Source organism: Sus scrofa, chromosome 13 (genome assembly GCF_000003025.6).
Source record: "Sus scrofa isolate TJ Tabasco breed Duroc chromosome 13, Sscrofa11.1, whole genome shotgun sequence".
Taxonomy (NCBI): domain Eukaryota; kingdom Metazoa; phylum Chordata; class Mammalia; order Artiodactyla; family Suidae; genus Sus; species Sus scrofa.
Genome location: NC_010455.5, coordinates 152,091,546 through 152,111,395, shown reverse-complemented (window position 1 = coordinate 152,111,395; position 19,850 = coordinate 152,091,546). Strand labels below are relative to the sequence as shown.

Genomic DNA, 19,850 nt, shown 5'->3' with positions numbered 1-19,850 from the left:
TCAGTTCTGCAAGATTAATTTAAAATTGTATATACTAAAATCTCAATGTGAAAAGAAGAGATGAATGGAACAGAAATGGACGATAGTATAGGTAAGAATTTAGAATATGTTAGTTATTTTTTAAGTAGGAAAAATTGCTTACTTAATAAATGACGATAGAACAATTGGTTAACTCTTTGAAAAGATAAAATTAGATCTTCTACCACATAATACACCCAAAAATAAATTTAAAATAAATAAAACCAAATAAAGCAGAGTGAACTCTTTTTTTAAATAAAGTCTGTTTAAAAATACAGGTGGGGGAGTTCCCTTTATGGTTGAGTGGTTAATGAACCCGACTAGGATCCATGAGGATGTGGTTCAATCTCTGGCCTAGCTCAGCTGGTTAAGGATCCGGCATTGCAGTGAGCTGTGGTATAGGTCACAGACGTGGCTCAGATCCCACAGGGCTGTGGCTGTGGTGTAGGCCAGCAGCTGTAGCTCTGATTCGACCCCTAGTCTGGGATCCCAATATGGAATCTGAGTCACATCTGCAACAACATCACAGCTCACAGCAACGCCGGACCCTTAACCCACTGAGTGAGGCCAGGGATTGAACCAACATCCTCATGGATACTAGTCGGATTTGTTTCTACTGCATCACAACGGGAATCCTGGAAAAAATAATTTTCAACATTAATGGCAGGTAAAGGTTTAATATCTTTATATCTAAAGATATCTTACAAATAAATAGCCATACAGAAAAAAAAAAAAAATGAGCAAAGGTCATGAACAGGCAATTCAAAAGAAATATTCTTGGAGTTCCGTCGTGGTGCAGGGGAAACAAATCCGACTAGGAACCATGAGGCTGCAGGTTTGATCCCTGGCCATGCTCAGTGGGTTAAGGATCTGGCATTGCCGTGAGCTGTGGTATAAGTTGCAGATGCAGCTCAGATCTGGCTTTGCTGTGGCTGTGGCGTAGCTGTAGCTCTGTTTGGACCACTAGCCCAGGAACCTCCATATGCCAAGGAGAGGCCCTAAAAGCCAAAAAAAAAAAAAAAAATCAAAAGAAACATTCTTGTTCAATATATAATTTGAAATCTTAATCTCATTAGTAATCAAAAATGCAGATCAAAACAGTAAGTTTTTGCCTCAAAAATCAATGAATATTTTAAAAACTGTAATACCTGGTTTTAAAGGGGTGTGGCAAAAACGGCACTCTGATATATAAACTTTTCTGGATGATAGTTTAAGATATATCCAAAGTCTTAATGGTCTTGCCCATTTAAAAACATTTTTTTTTGGCCACACCATGGTATGTAGAACTTCTAGAGCCAGAGATTAAATCTGCACCACAGCAGCTACCCAAGCTACTACAGTGACAATGCCAGGTCCCCAACCGATCAAGCTGCAGAGGAACTCCCTTAATGGTCTTACCATTTAACCCAGCAGTTCCTTAGGCTACAGTCTTGTATGTCCAAGAAAAATAATCAAAATATAAAATAAATTTATATATAAGAGTAATCAAGATAGGGACTGGTAAAATAAATAATGGTACCTACATATAATTAACAGCATTCAGTTATTTAAGATTCAAAAATAATTATTAAAATATGCTCATTTAATAAAGTGATCAAAGAGAATTATTAAGCTATATTACAGAATAATCATAATGCATACTTACATACAGAGAGAAGAGACTGATAACATTATTGTTAATTTTTTTTCTAAGTGGTAAGACCATAGTTTTTTTTTTTTCTTTTTTAAAATACCCACTTGTATTTTCAAAGTTTCCGTAATAACAGACATTTTAATTAGAAAGAGTTTTCTTAAATCATTAAAAACCTTTATTTCAATCTGAAAGAGAATGGATATGTGTCACATATAACTGAATCACTTTGTTGTACAGTAGAAATTATCACAATATTGTAAATCAACTATACTTCAATAAAACTTTAAAAAATGAAAAAAAAGACCTTGCAATTCCATTTTAAAATCACGTATACTGATGGGAAAGCAGAAATTTCATATGTAACACACATTTCAAAAAATGGATTTCTTGTCAAGTCCTAAAGAACACATAACCCAAGAATAAACTCTACCATAAACTATGGACTTTGGATAAAAAGGTGTATGGAAATAAGTTCAATGATTGTAACAAATGTACCATTCTGGTGTAGGATGTTGATGATGGGGGATGCTATGTGTGTGGGGAGCAGGCAGTAGGGAGTCTGAGATATATTTGGAAACTCTCTGTACTTTCTTTCTGCTCAATTTCTCTGTGAACCTCAAACTGCTCTAAAAATTAAATTTTAAAAAAATTCCCAGAATGCAAATTGGACACAAAGTAGATCTGGCACTGCATAACACAGAATTTTAAAACAATACTGATTTAGTGTAAAAGCCTTTGAAGTATGCTGATCAGGTGCACAATGAATGTTTAGCTATTGATTGCTTCGAGCAAAACTGTATCTCACATAATAAGGATGAAATTAAAGCACAATATTTTTTCATTTGCCTTCTCATTCCTGTAAATGGAAGAAAGTGACCTATAACAGCATGCTCAATTGAAGTTTAAGAGGACATACGTAATTTTAAATTATCTGGGAGCCTCATTAAAATATATATAGGAATTCCCATCCTGGCTCAGCAGAAACAAATCTGACTAGCATCCATGAGGACGCAGGTTCGATTTCCTGCCCTCCCTCTGTGGGTTAAGGATCTTGCATTGCTGTGAGCCGTGATGTAGGTCACAGACATAGCTCTGATCTGGCATTGCTGTGGCTCTGGTATAGGCTGGCAGCTGAAGCTCCGAGTGAACCCCACGCCTGGGAAACTCCATATGCCATGGGTGCGTCCCTAAAAAGATAAATAAATAAATAAATAAATATATATATATATATATATGTAGTAAAAGAAAATGTATAAAATAAATTTTTAAAGTATACTTTATTTAATCCAGTATATCCAAATATTATCATTTCAACATGTACTCAGTATAAAACATAACTGAGATATTTTGTCCTTTTTAATCATTCAGTCACCAAAATCTGGTGTGAATTTTACATTTGCGCATATCTCAATTTAGTTGAAATATTTGATTGGTTTCATAAATTAACTGTTGAAAGAGTAAGTTAACATACCTCAATTTTTCCAAAAATAACTAAGTTTTCCTATAACTGAATTAAGAATCTGTTTTCAAATTAAATGTATTTAAATTAAATTTATTTATTTTAAGGGAATTAAAATTAATAAAATTAAAAATCAAGTTCCTTGGTTGCACTAGCCACATATCACGTGTGGCTACAGACTACCTTTTTTGGACATTCTTCCTAGAAGGTATTACTAGTGCAATGTTGACATTAGATAGGTTACTTTATGGGGAATTTTGTGTGAATATGCCTACTATTCCGCAAGTTCAAATCTAAATCTTTTTTTTTTTTTTTTCTCATTTTTGGCCATGCCACAGCATATGGAGCTCCAAGGCCTGGAATCAGATCCAAACAGCAGTCTCCATCTAAGCTGAAGCCACAGCAACACCAGATCCTTAACCCACTGTGCTGGGCTGGGGATTGAACCTGAGTCCCAGCACTCCCAAGACCCCATCAATCCTGTGGCGCCACAGAGGGAGCTCCCAAATCTAAATCTTAATCATGTTAAAAAATATATAAATTGTGGATGCTTACCTACTTTCTTGGCCTCTCATTAATATCAGTGAATCACACATGTTATTCTCAGCAAATACATCTACAAAAAGAGAAGTAATATCCCATACTGAAAATGAGGTATTGGTTCCAGCAATAAATTCACTGCACAATTTCACTTCCCCTTGCTGGATTTAGGGATGATTGTGCCACTGTACAATCTAGTAGTAAAGACTAAGGGTGTGAAAAGTGGAAAATACAGGCATTTTGCTATTTACAGTAGATAGATTTGTGACTGCCCGGGTAATAGAACTTCCTCACATATTTAAGAAGTCTGTGTGACCCAAAGGAATGGAACTAATGAACTCTCCAAAGCTCAGCTGTGCTTTTCAGCTTGTTCATACAAATTGGACAAGCCCTTTACTGTTGGAAGCCATTCCTCTGGTGGTGCTAGTGATTACAATATTTTAAATGCATCACAGACTAGACTGGAATTCTTACGCATGGGTTACGTGAAGTCTTATCCTAAGAAATAGCAATGGAATAGTTAAAATACAACACGTACATGAACATGGCTGCCTCAATGTTAATAGTTCTGAAAAATGATAACATATTATGAAAGATGTTTCTTTCTTTCTCCGAATATATTCCCCTAAACCATCATCTTTACTTAGTAACATAAGCACAAAGCAAAACCAACTAGAATGTAGTATGTGATAAGAGTACATGAACTACTAATTCCAATGTGTCAGTCAATCAAACATTAACAAACTTTAATTGTACTGAGTGCTAGGGATTTCAACTGTTATAGGAATAACAACTATATAAACGATAGAGTTCTTTGTAAACAACAGAAGGTCACTAATAACATAAGGTAGCATACAGTAAAACTGAGAGTTATCTAAATAAAACTGACCTAGGATTGCAGCAGGGGTTCCCAAAGTGGGGTCCACAGAACCCTAAGATTCTTTCAAGAGTTCTATGAGGTTAAAACTAATTTCATAACAATATTAAGACATTTTTACCTTTTTCACAGGGTTGATGTTTTCAGTGCTGGTGGGTAAAACTCACTGCCTCAGCACAAAGCAAGGCAGTGGCATCAAGCCGTGACAATAATCACTGTATTCTTGACCACCACACACTTGCAGTAAAGAAAAGGAGGGGAGGGGAAGGGAGAGAGAGGGGAAGGAAGAAGAGAACATCATTTCACTTATGAATGTCTTTGAGAAAGCAGTAAAAAAAAAAATTTTTTTTTCTTTTTTGGTCTTTTAGGGCTGCACTTGCAGCATATAGCGGTTCCCAGGCTAGGGGCTGAATCAGAGCTGTAGCTGCAGGCCTATGCCACAGCCACGCCAGATCCTTAACACACTGAGCAAGGCCAAGAATCAAATCTACATCCTCATGGATGCTAGTCGGGTTCGTTAACTGCTGAGTCACAGTGGGAACCCCAAAATTATTAATTTTATTAAATCCTGACCCTTCGGGGCATGTCTTTTTAATCTGTGGAACAAAACTGGAGGGATGCATAAAGTGCTTCTGCTACATACAGAAGTACAATGATTGTCTTGAGGAAAAGCACTGGGGCAATTGAGTTTCAAGTTGAACTGGCCACTTTTTTCATGGAGTAGCATTTTTATTTGAAAGAATGACTGATAGATGAGCTATGGTTATTCAGACTTGAGTATTTGGCAGATATTTTCTCAGAAATAAACAAAGGGAGCCTGTCCTTCAAGGAAAACAACCAACAATATTTCTTGCCAATTGTAAAATTTGAACTTTCAAAAAAATTCGAATTTTGGAAAACATGTATCCTAATACGTAAATATTTCCTGATGAAAACAGTGATAAAGCTAAGGAATATGATATTTTTGATATTATATAATGAAATGTCAACATTTGGAAGATCTGCATAATCTATTTAGCCAATAGTCTCCAAATGGCCAGTGTACTATATTACAAATCATGTATGAGTAAAAGGTTCATTCAATAGACCAAAAGGTCTTAATGCCGCAGAATATGAAAAGTTTATTGATATGGATTTTTATTCCAGATTGCAACTAACTTTTTAAAAATTATCACTTGAATAACTTTGGGGTAGTATTAAAGAATATCCATAATTATCTGAAAAAGCTACTAAAATACTTCTCCCTTTTCCAGCTTATCTATCTCTTTGAAGCCAGATTTTCTCCATATACTTCAAACTATACTCTGTATCACAATAGATGGGCTGCAAAAGCAAATGTGGAAATATAGCTGCCTAGATTCAGCTAAAAATATTAAATCCGGGTAGATATTAAAGAGCTTTACAAAATGTAAAGCAACATTTATCTCAATTTTTTTGAAAAATTTTGCTATTTTTCATGAAAAATGTCATTTATGGAGTTCCTGTTGTGGCTCAGTGGTTAACGAACCCGACTAGGATCCATGAGGATGTGAGTTCGAAACCTGGCCTCACTCACTGGGTTAAGGCTCTGGCGTTGCAGTGAGCTGTGGTGTGGGTTGCAGACACAGCTCGGATCCTTCTTTGCTGTGGCTGTGGCGTAGGCCAGCAGCTACAGCTCTGATTCAACTCCTAGCCTGGGAACCTCCATATGCCGCAGGTGTGGCCCTAAAAAGACAAAAGACAATATATATATATATATATATATATATATATATATATATATATATATATATATATGTTATTTACACATGGAGTTAAACATTAGAAGAAATGGATAAAAGAGTTCAACGCTGTTGCCATTAGCATGGTGCCGGGACCACTATTTTGGTTAAAAATCTTAAATTATTAGTTGACTTGTAAATTATACCACTTGTACTTGACTACTGAGATAAAAGTTAAAACTGATTTTCAAATATTTTAATACTTAATACAATTGAAATTAAATTGGAAACCGCTTTAAAAATGTCATGTTAATACATAATGGGCTGATCATTATCATGTTAATAAATATTTTAACGTTTTTCCAATTTTAATTTCTAAATCAGTGAGTAGCAATAGATGCAACCCACATAAACAAAAGTTTTAGGGGGTCTTGAGACCAAAATAATTGAGAATTGTTGGACTAGAGAAAAGGGAGCAATCAGGGGGAGCTAGGAAAACTGCTCTGTATGACCAGCTATCCAAACATACCACCATATCCAAACATATTCCTTCCCAGAAATCTTTTAAGTTCCCAAATGAACGGTGTTGATTATTTAAATATGACCAATATATATCATTGTTCTTCACACACCAATGCAACAGTACTTGCGGAAATGTGGTACAAAATCCCAAACACAGCAAAACTTCACAGTCAGAGACCTACTATTAAGTGGCAGAACTAGTAACTAACACTTACAGAATAATTAACTATATTATATGAGATTTCACCATGCATCAGGTGTTATTTTTCATGTCCAAAGTCTTCTTTTTAATAATTATTATCATTTATAACCCTCCATGAACCTTATGTAATTAAAGACATTGTCTAGCAAACAAACTACTTTCACTAAGTAACAGTTAATTCATTTTCCTCTTTTAGATTGAAAAAGAAAAAGAAAATTTATTTGGATACAGCCACGGAAATTTACACGAATACAGCTCTGAATCTATGTAATGTCAAGCAAAACAAAAATAATAGAATTTTACAGCAATCATGAAATTCTGTTTAGATTTTTTTTTTTTTTTGTCTTTTGTCTTTTTTTTTTTTTTGTCTTTTTGCTGTTGTTGTTGTTGTTGCTATTTCTTGGGCCGCTCCCACGGCATATGGAGGTTCCCAGGCTAGGGGTTGAATCGGAGCTGTAGCCACCGGCCTATGCCAGAGCCACAGCAACGCGGGATCCGAGCCGCGTCTGCAACCTACACCACAGCTCACGGCAACGCCGGATCGTTAACCCACTGAGCAAGGGCAAGGACCGAACCCGCAACCTCATAGTTCCTAGTCGGATTCGTTAACCACTGCGCCACAGCTCTGATTCAACCCCTAGCCTGGGAACCTCCATATGCTGTGGGATCGGCCCAAGAAATGGCAAAAAAAAAAAAAAAAAAAAAAAAAAAGTTGATTTTATCCATATTTCATAGTATTGCCAATTTGTGGCCAAAAAAAAATTTTTTAAGGTACCTTTTATGGTTGGTCCTTGGTGCAATTTTGCCACCTTGAAAACACAGAATAGGAAATGCACATGTGACACAGCAGGTCAATGATCCCGCACTGGAGCAGCTGCGGTGAGGGCCTTAACTTAGGTGTGGGGTTCTGTCCTTGGCCTGGAAACTTCCTTCCTATGCCGCAGGTGCAACCAAAACTAGATAAATACATAACAAATAAAAATTAAAAAACAGAATAAAACATGTTTTCATGCTCAGAGTGCCATTGTCTAATATACACCTTTGAAGTAAATAGTGTTGGTCCTTGGCAAATTTAAAACTATTCAGGGAGTGGTTAACGAATCCGACTAGGAACTATGAGGTGGCGGTTCGGTCCCTGCCCTTGCTCAGTGGTTAACGATCCGGCGTTGCCCTGAGCTGTGGTGTAGGTTGCAGACGCGGCTCGGATCCCGCGTTGCTGTGGCTCTGGCGTAGGCCGGTGGCTGCAGCTCCTATTCGACCCCTAGCCTGGGAACCTCCATATGCCGTGGGAGCGGCCCAAGAAATAGCTAAAAAGACAAAAAAATAAAAATAAAAATAAAAATAAAACTATTCAGGCTTATCTTCAGACACAAAGAGATATCTGCAGTCTCAGAACCCATGGTGAGCCAGATCCCCTGGTTCAGCAGCGGTAGGGCTGACTTACCCACAGGTTTATTTTAGGATTTTGCACCAAATTAGGAAATTCCCTATAGAATTTACTTTGCTTTCCCCACCTGGACAAGTTGTCTTAATTCCTCCTCATACTTCTCAAATACAAATTTAACATTTCCTACAAATTTTCTAGTACGTTAATTAGTATTCATCATTATTTTGAGAAGATTCTATATTCTTACATGATAGGGACTTTCCACATTAACGAAATTTCTGACAACTAAGTATGTTGAAATCTCTTTAATAGTTAATAGCTGCATTTCTAGACTCAGAGCATTACAAAAACATTAAAGTAGTTATCATCAATACGTTCTGTTCATAATAAAAATAAAAACATCTTAGCGCTGTGTTGTGATAAATTCTACAATTAAAAACTCTAACTCTTCTCTACCTTCCAAAGGAATTTTAGGGATTAGAGATCTTAATTGTGCACGAAATTTAAATAGAGTAAGGGCACAACACTGTTACTACTACATATTTTTTGGCAAACCTAGACGCTATCACTTGTCAAAAGCTATTTAGAGATGACTGTGATAGCCAGTGTCTAAAATGTTTCACATTTTAATAGCCAATCTCATTTTTAATTTACATTTTTTGGATTATTTCCCTTTTCTTTGAAATTGCTGCTCCACAAATGTATTTCTCGGTTTAGAAAAAAAAAAAGTGCTCCCTTCTGAGGAATTATGCCTTTGAAGAAGATTTATATAGCCTCTGACAAATCTGAAAACTCAAAGGCGGGGTTACCAAGTGAAGCAGGTTTTCGAGAAAATCCGGCCGGTCGCGAATCTCTGGCTCTGGACCAAACGGCGCCGCCACAGCTCCGCTCTCTGCAAAGGGGCTTGCCTGCCGACGCCCGGCCGCGCTCAGACCTTCCGCCCCGCCGAGCCCGCCGAGCCCGCCTAGTTTGCCTTCCTGGATGCCTCGGAACCTTTTCCACACTAATCTGACCACTCTATGGCTCAATAGTACTTTCCAATTTCTAAGAGAAACCCTTTTAAAATTCAGAATAATTGAGGAGACCTTACCACCACCACCATTCAGACTGTGGTAACCGTACTTTCAATTCTGTTTAATGAGAGAATTTAGCGATCAAAAGCTTCCGTCGATTTTGTGACACTTTTAAAAGCATATATCTTACTAATTCTAACATTTGCATACTTCTGAATGTATTGACTTACACCGTAAGCTAAGTTTACAGGTACTGCTTGGTGCACAGATGACGCCCAGTTCCGGCACAGGGAAGCCCCGAAGGTTCCCAAAAGGCCCCCAAGGTCGGAGACCGGAGGGCCAGCAGCTGTTGAAATGGACGAGGAGTCAGTATGTCCTGCCCTCCAACACGATCAATTAAGCCGGATACCCAGAGACAACAGGACTCTCTTCCTGCAGGTCGCCAGGGCATCGCAGGACATCTGCCGCCCCCTATCGGTGGCGAAGGGGAAAATAACCTGAGCCCGGTTAGAATCAACTAGAAGGGCCTCTTGAATAAAAGAATATTCTATGACTACGCAGTATGGAGAGGACTCTGAGCGACCCTGCTTTTCCTTTAAGCAAACACTCCTCCCACTCAGACTTCGGCGTTTTAATGCAAGTGTTAGCAAAGGAGGTAGAGGATGCTGAGGTGAGAGGAGGAATCTGTCCCTGCTTCATGAAGGCTGGGGAGGAGCGCGGGGGGGTGGGGTGGGGGGTGGGGAAACGGGCAGGAGACACCCAAGGTTCAGTTCATGTTTTCCACCAACCTACCTCAACCTTATGAAAAGCAGTTGCCCTCAGTCGGGTTGGGGGGTCATTCCTTACATCACAGTGTCATGTTTTCCCAAGCACCTGTCCCCTCGTGCGACACATTAAGCAGCCCAGTGACGACCTCTGCTGCAGAGGTGACAAAGGCCACCCTCCCTGAGAAGCCGCTTCAATTGTGTTTAGGAATGGGCTCCCAACAGCATGCTACTTCTTTAGCGTTGAGGCTACTTATTTGGTGGGAATGTGTTTAAGCTTCATAAAAGTAAAATAAATAGTGAGAAGAAAGCTTCCAGATACTCTGGACTAATTTTCTCCTAGGACTTGACGTGTAAAAATTGCCTCCGCAGCTGAGACTGACAGCAGGCAGGGAACTTGGGTGTTATTGTTACATACTCAGATATTTCTAATTTTATTTTCATTATTTTCTCCCACCCCACTACTCCTTCCCTTCACATACACACACACACGTTTTGTTGTATTCTAACTTGTTCACTCGTGTCCATATTTGCCTTGGCCCGTTTTGTAAAGAAGACTAGAGATAGACGAACGAAGGTGAGTGGGGGAAGGGAGGGAGGGGAAGAGGGAGGAGAATTGTCTTCCACACCAGACTTTGTAAGCGAGAAGACACTCCCGGCGGAGGGTCTAGGGACCACAACAGGAAGGTCCCAGTACAGGCTCACAGCTCTAGTACTGGCGCCCCCATCTGCTGGTTGCAGCAAGAGATCAGGGATCCAATTGGCCCCCACCGAGGTCCCCACCCTTCCCCGTCTGGGGTCGGGCTCGCCAGTGTCTGTGCGAGTCTTGAGAAAGGAGGAAAGCTCCGCTAGCTCCGTTTTCCTTCTTATCTCGCCGTGGCGGCAGCCAGCAGCCACAGTCACGCCAAGCTCCGGCTCTCGAGCGGCCGCAGGTGTCGAGTGGATCATCCCGGGTGGGGGCGATACTCGGGGCTGACAGAGCCCTCCCAACGTCCAGTTCCGAGAAGGTCTCCGGCGCGTGGCGGAGGTGCCCGCACCCGGGCGCTCTCCCTTCCCGCGGCCTGTGGGCGCGGCGCGCAGGGACGCGAGCAGGCGGCCGCAGCAGCTCCCAGGCGCAGGCGGAAGGCGAGGCATAGCCACGGTCACGGCAACCGCCGGGTCTCGGGCGGAAGCGCGGGCTTCGGAAGGGAGGGGCTACCGCGCCCCGCGAGGCCCAGGGCTCTCTGCCCCCTGCTGCGCCGGTCGATGCAGGAGTAGATACCAGGCTGCGGTTGCGCCTGCCTGGCAAGGATGGCCCCTGATCCGTTTCAACCCGTTACCCACGCGTGGTGGGGCGGGGCCGGAGCCCACGCATGTCGGTGCGGCTATGCATCTTTCACTTGCACCATTGACCCCTCCAGCCGCGCAGGCCCCAGCTTCCAGGTTGGCACTCTGCTTTTGCACCTCCAGGAGCCAAAGCTGCCGACCCCAGCCTCCCGGCAAGCCGTGACTTCCCGGATGGGGCCTTGCTTTTCTTCCAGGACAATCAGGGCTCCTCCCCTCCCAGCGATCTTTCTAGGAGGCCACCTCCAGAGATTCAGAGGCGATTTCCTCTCCGCTGGTACTCAACTGGTAACTCCTCTCACTAAAAACACCAGGGAGAATCGCAAGCTGGAAATTAGGCGAGGAGCTACCACCACCGAAAAAAACACACAGTTCAATGTACGCGGAGAGTTTTGATCAGTAGCTTAATGGGGGACAGAAGTTCGCTATTTATGATATCGCTGATTTTCAAGCTTTTTTAAAGTTACATTGCCCTGTTTTCTGCTCGGTCAACAAAATGAGAAATGGATTACTGCTTTTTAAAAATGATCCAAAGTCAACTGCAATGACAGTGACTTTGAGAATTTCACGACGTCTTGTGAGGTAAAATGGGAGACGCACACCCGGGTGGGAGTCATGGTATTATGTAGTGGCCGGCTGGATCCAGCCAGCAAAGTCCTTGAGACTCATTCCCTGCCTTTTAATGGGACTTTATCGTTTAATTATTTTTTTTAAATTATCCTGAGGCTCTCATGAATCTAAGAATAAGAAGAGGACAAAGATTGAGCACAACGTTTAGACTTCCCTCAAACTATCCTTACCTCTCTTGGGGAAGTAATGCCTGGGGCTAATAAAGAATCTCAGATGTGAGGTCAAATAAATGTTGCTTAAAAAAAACCCTTCAGTTATACTTCCCTTATTTATTCAACAGGTGCTTATAGAGCACCTACCCTGCACCAAACACACACATTCACACCCCATACATACATCCTATGGGCTATGCAAATGATAATATCTATTGAATGCTTAGAATGAGGCAGACAATATAATGTATGTTTTAAAAGCATTATTACCACTTTACCCTGCCAGGGACAATATTGAGTAGATACTGTTATTGTTATCCCCGCTTTATAGATTAGAAAAATGACTGGAAATAACTTGTACAAGGTCACCTAGTTAGTAAGTGGCCTGGCAGGGGGTAGAGTCCAGTCCCATGCAGAGTCCACAGGCTCACCATGACACTATATCCTCCAGTCGGATCTGGAAATCTGTGTATTTTGGAACCACCTCAGGTGAATCTAATGCAAAATAGAACTGAAGAAGCATTGATATAATCGCACTCCCTCTTTTTCCTGATCAGAAAATAGACTCGAAGAAGTGATTTATCTGAAGACACACAGTTAATTAATTGCAGAATGAAATCCAGAGACCCACCTCCTGGTTCCTTGCCCAATGTTCTTTCTACCATCCCGACCACATCAGCTCGGTCCAAGAGGAATCAAAGAATGTAAATAATTCAACAATTACAACAAGCATACAGTCAAATCTTGATTGTCCTTAGCTTCCTCTTATAATTGCTTCCCTTCTGGATATTTGACTGTTGTAGTTTCTCTCCCAGAGGGAGTGAGAAACTGGGTGAAACACAGTTATTCCCTTTCTGACAATGTTAACTGGTAAGAACTCTAATATTAAAAAGAAAAAAAGGGAAAAGAAAAGCCAGAGAGGTTTGACGGCAGAAAAGGCTAAAACAGGTTCCTAAAATAAGACTTGCAGATGATCCCTGGATTTTGGTTTTCCATGCTTCCATGCTACCAACTCCCATTGCTGTAAGGAAATACATGAAGTGAGAAAGAAGCCACACGGATACCCCATCTAATGCAACCATTCCTCTTCCTGTGACCTCATGCCTACCCAATGTTGATATTTTAGAAGTAGGAAAAAAGAAAAGGAAATAATAAAGGGAGCGTGACAAATTATCCTAAAACAATTGCTACTTTTGTTTTGTAGAGTGGAAAAGTTATAGCTCAAAAAAGAAATAAGTAGGCCACTGTTCCTCCACCTTCAGTCTCAAGCACTGAACACAGAGAATCATACATTGTCACTAAAACAAATAGATTTAGCAAGCTTATAACATCCTGACTTCTATTTATTTCGCTTTTTATCTCTTTCTTTTCAACCTACTCTCAGGTCATAGGAATGTTGAGAGGCTGTACAATGACCATAGGGACTGCTGCCTTTTCTCAACAAGTCTGACCAAATTATTTCCCTACTTAAAATCATTTGCTGATTCCCCATGAACTCTATAAAATAAAATTTGACTCATTAACAAATTTGACTATATGTTACATATTAGCCCCTGACTACTTCTCACCACCGCCTCTCACTGAAACTTTGAGCAATACTAAACTAGCTGTGGTTCTCTGAACACACAATTTCTCTCCCACCTTTATGTTCTTGCACTATGCCTGTCCTCTCCCCGGAATTCCTTTCCCGCCTTGTCCTCTAGGTAAATGCCTACTTACTGCTCGAAACCCTGCTCAGACAGTGCCACAGTTCTTTCCTGACTCTCTGCTACCTCTCCCCAAAGCAGTAATCTCTTGCTCAAGTGGGAAGTCACTTCTGTTCCTTTTATATTTCTCTGTGACGGCTCTTAGTCTGTGTAATGATTTGTTCTCCATGTCCTTCTCTTCTATTAGACTAGAGTTCCTTGGGAATCTATCTGCATAAGCTTCTTTTAGTATATCAGAAAAATTAAGGAACATTGGATTAATTTATTTTTAAGTGGAATATTATTACATTGTAAAATAATATGCTCAGTATGTTTAAAGCAATAGGTCCATTTGTTGTCTAGTACGAAATATACAAAATAAATAGAGGAAAACATAGCGTATGTATTACACTTTTTTCAGATTACCCCATCATTTAAAATTTAGAGATACTTAACCTAAAAAGATTTCTGGAAGTTGAGGAAAAATACCAAGCATATTATTTGAAACTGTAACTAAAATACTGTTTAAATATAAATATACCCTGTTTCCTAATTTCGGACCCTTGGTAGTCCTAGCACCTAACACTATGACCTGCACCTGATACACAATATGCGTTGTTGAATTGTTCTAAACTAAACAGAGCAACCAGCTGATGTATCCATTAGTCCAGAGGCTTCTGGTTCCAGCTCATATCAGCTCCAGCTCGTCTGTCCCTTTGGTGAGCTCTTACCAGCTTCAGTCAGTTTGTCAGTCACATTTGTTCTTCTATTTGTTCTCTCTTTCAGCTAGCACTAATCTTTGGGCTGAACTGCAATTAGAATTAACATTTTGGGTTAAACTGTAATTATTTACATTTTCTTTTTGGCCACACCTGTGGCATATGGAAGTTCCCCAGCCAGGGATCAAACCCAAACCACAGCAGCAACCTAAGTGCTGCAGTGAAAACACCAGATCCTTAACCTGCCACAGGATAACTTACTTCCTTTTGACATTTTTAATGGAAAGGAGTCTCCAAACTCTTCCCCACTGATAACAGTTCAAGTTATTGAGGGGTGGAGACAGTTGATGGAACGGTAGGGCAGACAAGGCCTCCAAATCAGCTAGTGGATCTTTCATTCACTTATTCCACAAATAATTTTCCAGCATGAGCTATCTGCTAGGCTATAAGCCAGGCAGTGGCCTCCCAGACCTGTAGAGGGCCTGTTCTAGCCAACATCACCAGTTTTACTTGTAGAATTTCCTATTGCTGGAGGCTTACATGTGGGCAAAAATTTTACATACCTTCCAAGACCATGAGGGCCTGGCAAAACCAGGCACTTAAAGTAAGGGCTTTGCATAGATGAATTTTCCATGTCCAGGTAACTGTTTAGTGACTAAAGAATTTTGTATTCTGTGTATATTTATGCAAAATTTAAGAAATAACTGATAGATATTTAATAGCACCTCTGGAACACAAATAAATAGTAACTTTAGTCCACATTTCTGAAAAATGGTCTCACATTAACAAACTCATCTCATATGACAAGAGATCTGCACCTCTAGAAAGTTCACATAGGGAGTTCCCATTGTGGCTCAGCAGGTTTCAAACCTGACCAATATCCGTGAGGATGTAGGTTTCATCCCTGGCCTCATTCAGTGGGTTAAGGATCTGGTGTTGCCCTGAGCAGTGGCACTGGCCACAGACTTGACTCAGGTCCCAAGTTGCCTTGACTGTGGTGTAAGCTGTCAGCTGCTGCAGCTCCCATTTGACCCCTATCCTGGGAACTTCCATATGCTGTGGGTTCAGCCCTAATAAATAAATAAATAAATAAATAAATAAATAAATAAAAATAGAAGGTTCACATAACCATCTAATAATACCATGATTATCTTATATGTTTGTCTACTTAAGTATATTAGTAATGTTTATTTATATTTATCTCAAATAACTAATTAGGAAGAAAACCTGTGCTGTAGGAGGTACAGTTAAATATACTTTTTAGTATCATTGAAGTACACTTTTTACATCACTAGGGAAGAGAATCTAGAACTTTAGGTTCTTTAGTCCTGAGGAAAATAATGTGACATATAGCAAGATATGAATAATTAATGAAGTCTCTATAGCTGAGGAGTGGTTATATGTGCTAACAAAAATCATTTGGGAGCTCTTGGCTCTAGAAACAATTCTTAGACTGACTACAGATTTGAGAAATAGGGGCAAGTACCGGTAACCCCAATAAGGGCATTTTTAGAAATGTAGTCCTTATGTTTTTTTCCTCAGTCACACTCAGGTCATGTCTCAATTTGCAAAGCAATCAAAAATATCCAGTCAGTATTCTGAGTAATTTAGGCCCCCAGATAAACTGTCTTTGTTTGAATTACCTGAGCAGTATCCCAACTGCAATCATATTAGCTTAAAGTAGGAGATGCAATACAATGTATTGGAGATATTTGGAGCCCAATGATTTGTATTCAAATCTTGATTCCCCCATTCATCAGCTCTGTGACCTTGGCCTTGCTTAGCTTCTTTCCTCCTCTGGTTAACTCTTTTGCGAAACAGGTATATCTGACCTGCCCTGTCTACCATTAGGGAGGTAATGTGAGAAGCAAATAAGGTATTGGATGTGAAAACTGCACTTTGAGCTACAGAACAATTCAAATACATGTTTCTGATGTAGGTCATACAATTTTCAATTAAGAGAAACATTCCTTGAAATTAATTAAGGAAATATCCAAATTGATTCTTGGAATTACTCGCAGAATAGAATTTTCTAAATCAGATATAAAGAACCCACCTTCTCAAATATTTGTACATTTTGTTTTGTTTTGTATTTGATCAGTAAAATGAGTCCTGAAACTACTGAAACTACCAACCAATTTCTACTCTGCATCAGTGAAGAAAGCACCAATACAGTGACAAAAGGAGTTCCCGTTGTGGCGCAGTGGTTGGCGAATCCGACTAGGAACCATGAGGTCGCGGGTTTGGTCCCTGCACTTGCTCAGTGGGTTAACGATCCGGCGTTGCCGTGAGCTGTGGTGTAGGTTGCAGACGCGGCTCGGATACCGCGTTGCTGTGGCTCTGGCATAGGCCAGTGGCTATGGCTCCGATTCGACCCCTAGCATGGGAACCTCCATATGCCGCAGGGGCGGCCCAAGAAATAGCAAAAAAAAAAAAAAAAAAAAAAAAAAATACAGTGACAAAAGGTATCACTGACTCCTCTTTTCATTTAATGTTTCTTTTTTTACCATGAGTTCATTAGATTCATTATTAGCGTCTATACCAATAGCCTTAAACAAAACATTTATAAATTCCATAGCCATTTATCCAGACAAATTTTGAGTTGATATGTAAGGCAGTTGAGAAAACTGAAGGACAAAAAAAAGTTATTTTCTATTGTAGGTCCTCATATTTGATTATAAAGCCACTTTTTAAAACATTTTTATTAAAGTTGATTTACAATGTTCTGTCATTTCTGCTATACGGCAAAGTGACTCTGTTATACATACATAAACATTTTTTTCTCATTATTATTTTCTATCATGTTCTATCACAAGTAATTGGATATAGTTCCCTTTGCTATACAGCAAGACCTCCTTGCTTATCCATTCTAAATGTAATAGTTTGCATCTATTAGCCCCAAACTCCCAGTCTATCCCACTTCCTCTCCCTCCCCCTTGGCAACCCACAAGTCTGTGCTCTGTGTTCATGAGTCTGTTTCTGTTATGAAGCCATTTTTTCCCTAAGCAAAAATATGCTCTGAATTCATAATTCTAAACTAGTGCTGTTCAAACTGGAAGTGAGAGGAAAATGTATTACTAAAAATTGCTGTATAAGAATCAGGTAACAGAGGGCATCATAACTCAAAACAACACCCATTTCTTCCAGTCAAGTGTTTGTTTGTTTGTGTGTTTGTTTTGGCTCCATCCATGCCATTTGGAAGTTCCTGGCTCAGGGATCAAATCCAAGCTGCCGCTGCAACCTACGCCACAACTGTGGCAGTGCTGGATCCTTAACCCACTATGTCACAGTGGGAACTCCCAGTCAGGTTTCCTTAAATAAGATATATCTGCTTTACCCAAAACATTTTTGGGGGGGTGGGGGAAAAAGAAAGGGACAGTTTGGGCATCACTCCCTTTCAGAAATTACGTAAAAACTGGATATAAAATTAAGTTCCTTGTATCTCTTAAATCCTATAAGGTTATAGCCATCTTCCATGACTTATTGAATTGAGCTCCTTTCTAACACCTAAAGAAACCAGGTTTGAGATGATTCTGAATATCTCTGTGGTGGGGGGGGGAGTGATTGACAACTCCCATCTCTTTGCAATAAGGAGTGATGTTCCCTGGAGATTTCCTGGAAAGTCTGAGAAGTGAGTAATGTTCAGATTCAGGGTTGCAAAGGTGTCCAGGGGGTTATTATATGACTATCTCTATGTGTTGTCATGTTAAAGAGATTCCTCAGAGGCTAATGTTCAAAAATACTAGAAAACATCCACTAGAATTATTAATGACTCTTCAGTTTTATGATTATAGTTTCCTGATTAACTTGGTAAATGAAACTGATCTTAAGTGGACAGAATAAAAGATAGGTCCATGTCCACAGAAGAGTATCATAGATGACAAAAGAAGTTTCACCATATATTCTGCCTATTAATGAATTTTTACAAGGAGAATTAGTCTAAGTATCACAAGAAAAGGAAAGGCTGAGTTGGAAAACCCTTACAGCATCTCCATAGGTCCAGTTCATTTTTAACTTTCTTCTGTTTCCAATCTTCCTGGAAGAATAGAGGGCCTGATTTCTTGCTTTTCCCTAGCTCAGTTTTCAGTATTATTGGAGAGAGATGGGTTTGCCAGCAAAAGTTCTCTAGCCACTATATGATATTGAATTCAGCAGTGTGGCCAAAGACTGGGGTAGATGGACTTGACTGCATGACTGGCTTAGAACACTGTGCCCCTAATCTCTCTGACCCTAGGTGTGTAAGTCTGCACAAACTTTGTACAAACTTTGTACAAACACTTCCAAAGAATACATAAAATTTGTATTTTACTACTTTATATAAAAGTTCTAGAACAGGGCTGTGAAAAAATAGCTACTCTGTTCTGGGAGATTTTCCCTATAGCATATTAATAGTGAGTAAAATTTAATAGCGGTAAAACATTTTGAAAAGTTATAAAATTAATAAGCAATATTCACCATTATTCCTAATTACAAATTCATGCAGCAATTAATTCCCAAGTACCTACTACATACCAGACACTATGCAAGGCTCTGAGGTTACATGGAGTGTTAATGACAGAATTGTGCCCCCTCAAAGTTCATATGTTGAAGCCCTAAACCCCAATGTGATGGTATTTGGAGATGGAGACTTTGGAAAAGAACTAGGGTCATGAAGGGGGGACCCTCTGATGGGATTAGTAGCCAAAAAGGAGACATCAGAAAGCATGTTCCTTCTCTCCATTCTCTGTCTCTCTCCCACCCCCCTTCAGGCACCTGCACAAAGAAGTCACATAAGCATGAGAAAGGTTTGTGCAAGCCAAGAGAAGAGGCCTCAGAATGAAACTTATTTACCAGCACCCTGATCTCAGATTTTCGGCCTCTAGAACTGTGAGAAATAAATTTAGGTTGTTTAAGTCATTCTGTCTATAGTATCTTATTATTGGAAGTCCAAGCAGACTAAGACAATAAGGAACAAAACTAACAAATAACAGAAGTAAAATCTACAGTGAGTCAGGTAGTTATAAACAGTGTGAACAAAAATGAATCAGGAAAGGGCAATGGGTGGGGGTTATAATTTGTTAGAGGAAGACTCCACTGAAAGAGTGACCTTTAATAAATAACCTAAAGGAGGCAAAAAGCCAGCTGTGTGCAGCATGGGGAAAGAACAGGCCACACACAGGGGGAGACAGCAAGTGCCAAGGCTCTGATGCCAGAACGTGTCTGGTAGGGAGGAGCAGGGAGGCGAGT

The 19,850-nt window shown here is 39.9% G+C and overlaps 1 protein-coding gene across 3 annotated transcripts in view; it reads right to left on the bottom strand.

Annotated features, from left to right (window-relative positions):
- The window catches only part of LOC102157687, a 70,665-nt gene extending 57,376 nt beyond the window's left edge, over positions 1 to 13,289 (bottom strand). Inside the window, exons 1-3 of one of the 3 annotated variants that reach the window (XR_002337929.1) lie at positions 9,582 to 13,289; positions 4,649 to 4,764; positions 3,666 to 3,726 (exon numbers count right to left, since the gene is read on the bottom strand). Coding sequence is in view for 2 of the 3 variants with exons in the window: in XM_021070487.1 (XP_020926146.1) it covers positions 10,590 to 11,249 (660 nt within the window). In the remaining variant the exon portion in view is untranslated. Of the gene's footprint in view, positions 1 to 3,253; positions 3,727 to 4,648; positions 4,765 to 7,728; positions 7,908 to 9,581 lie in introns of those variants that run through there. The other 2 variants (XM_021070487.1, XM_021070488.1) reach the window with 2 other exon arrangements.